General features: G+C 37.2%; 1 protein-coding gene across 2 annotated transcripts in view; it reads right to left on the bottom strand.

The window, feature by feature from the left end:
- Positions 1-2,157, bottom strand: part of LOC106468632 (E3 ubiquitin-protein ligase PDZRN3-like) — a 46,905-nt gene that overhangs the window by 3,545 nt on the left and 41,203 nt on the right. Inside the window, exon 5 of one of the 2 annotated variants that reach the window (XM_022396977.1) lies at positions 607-705. The exons of the other annotated variant lie outside the window; for it this stretch is intronic. Coding sequence (XP_022252685.1) covers positions 607-705 — 99 coding nt within the window. The remainder of the gene's footprint in view (positions 1-606; positions 706-2,157) is intronic. 2 annotated transcript variants of the gene reach the window in all.

Here is a 2,157-nt window from a genome sequence, read left to right as displayed (position 1 = left end):
CGTACCCTTTGACGTCAGTGTTTTAACTGACTGGAGAGGCTAGGAATCCTGCTCAGTAATAATCAGGCCCAACACTGCCATCCGTACCCTTTGACGTCAGTGTTTTAACTGACTGGAGAGGCTAGGAATCCTGCTCAGTAATAATCAGGCCCAACACTGCCATCCGTACCCTTTGACGTCAGTGTTTTAACTGACTGGAGAGGCTAGGAATCCTGCTCAGTAATAATCAGGCCCAACACTGCCATCCGTACCCTTTGATGTCAGTGTTTTAACTGACTGGAGAGGCTAGGAATCCTGCTCAGTAATAATCAGGCCCAACACTGCCATCCGTACCCTTTGACGTCAGTGTTTTGACTGGAAACAAGTAATTATTAGTGAGAATAAACTACTTATCTGTAGGTCACATGACAGTATGTTATATAAACTATAGTATACTTTTCACTTAAACAGATCTTGTTAAGTAGTCATTTTCTCAAGCTGAAGTCTTCTGTTAAGTTGGATTTCCAGCGGCTTATAACTTTAAAATTCGGGTTTCGATACTTGGTGTTGTCACAGCACAGATATCCCATTATTTAGCTTTGCGCCTAACAATAAACAAACTCTTACCTGGAACCGGGTTCTTGCGAATAACACGGATAGATCATGATGACTGTCAGTGACTAAAGAGACGGCTTCTTCTAAGGTGTTGACATCATGACCATTGATCTAAAGAAGAAACATCTTTTGAAAATTTCACAATGAACAGAAGTGTCTGTTTACAGATACTAGCCGTCAAACAGAACAATACAGGAAAAGATAACTTGAAAATGGATTATAAGCTCACTTTTCGTTATTCGTATTGAGCGGTATGGACTTTTAACGTTGCAGAATGTTATCCATAAAACAACGTACGTACCCGTAACACAACATGGGTATGCATAAGACAATATGAGTGCCAATAGGACAACGTGGGTATACATAAAACAACATACGTATCCATAATACAACATGGGTACACATAAGACAACATGAATACCCATAACACAACATGGGTATACATAAGACAATTTGAGTACCCATAGGACAACGTGAGTAAACATAACACAACATGAGAACCCAAAGGACACCGTGTGTATACATAAAACCCAGTGTTCGCATACACGAAAATCTTACCCAGATTCTGCAGTTTTCAGAAATAAATGTTGTAAAGACGAATCTTAAGCATAATTTATTTTACAATTTGTTTTGTCAGTATCAGATGACAGAATAAAAAATATGAAGAAGTAAATGACTTACAGAGAACAAACATTGCATATGCACGATAAATCAGCACATATGTGCAAATAAGGATTATTGAAATTCGTACTGTTCCATTACGAGAACAGTGTTCTAATAACGTCGTTGCTCATGTTGTTATTGGTAGTAGACTAAGAAATTGTGTTTCTTCAAGCATTCAAACATCGATATATGAACTGATTTCGGATGTTTTGTATTGGCCTTGTTTATGGACTTTGATGCAAACATAGTTTTACAAGAACAGTATGATATCTTGGATAATAAAATAATCTCAACACGATGAAAACAAGGGCGTCAACATATTAAACATGATCAGCATCATATTGGAAACAAGTACGTTAACATGTTAAACATAATCAGCATCATAACAAAACAAGTACGTTAACATGTTAAACATGATAAGCATCATAACAGAAACAAGTTTAACATGTTGATGTACTTGTTTCTGTTATGATGCTGATCATGTTTAACATGTTGACGTAATTGTTTCTGTTATGATGCTGATCATGTTTAACATGTTGACGTACATGTCAGACGTGCCAATCACTTACTCCTTCCGTATTATGTCAGAAGTATCAATCACTTACTCCTTCCGTATTATGTCAGAAGTATCAATCACTTACCCCTTCCGTAACCTTTCACATATGTCAATCATTTACTCCTTCCGTAACCTTTTAGATGTGTCAATCATTTACTCCTTCCGTAACCTTTCAGACGTGTCAATTATTTACTCCTTCCGTATCATGTCAGACATGTTAATGACTTACTCCTTCCGTAACCTTTAAGACGAGTCAATCACTTACTCCTTCCGTAACCTTTTAGACGTGTCAATTATTTACTCCTTCCGTATCATGTCAGACATGTTAATGACTTACTCCTTCC

This window comes from Limulus polyphemus, unplaced genomic scaffold (genome assembly GCF_000517525.1).
Source record: "Limulus polyphemus unplaced genomic scaffold, Limulus_polyphemus-2.1.2 Scaffold3090, whole genome shotgun sequence".
Classification (NCBI taxonomy): Eukaryota; Metazoa; Arthropoda; class Merostomata; order Xiphosura; family Limulidae; genus Limulus; species Limulus polyphemus.
Note: the sequence above shows the minus strand (reverse complement) of the source record. Positions and strands in the feature narration are given on the sequence as shown.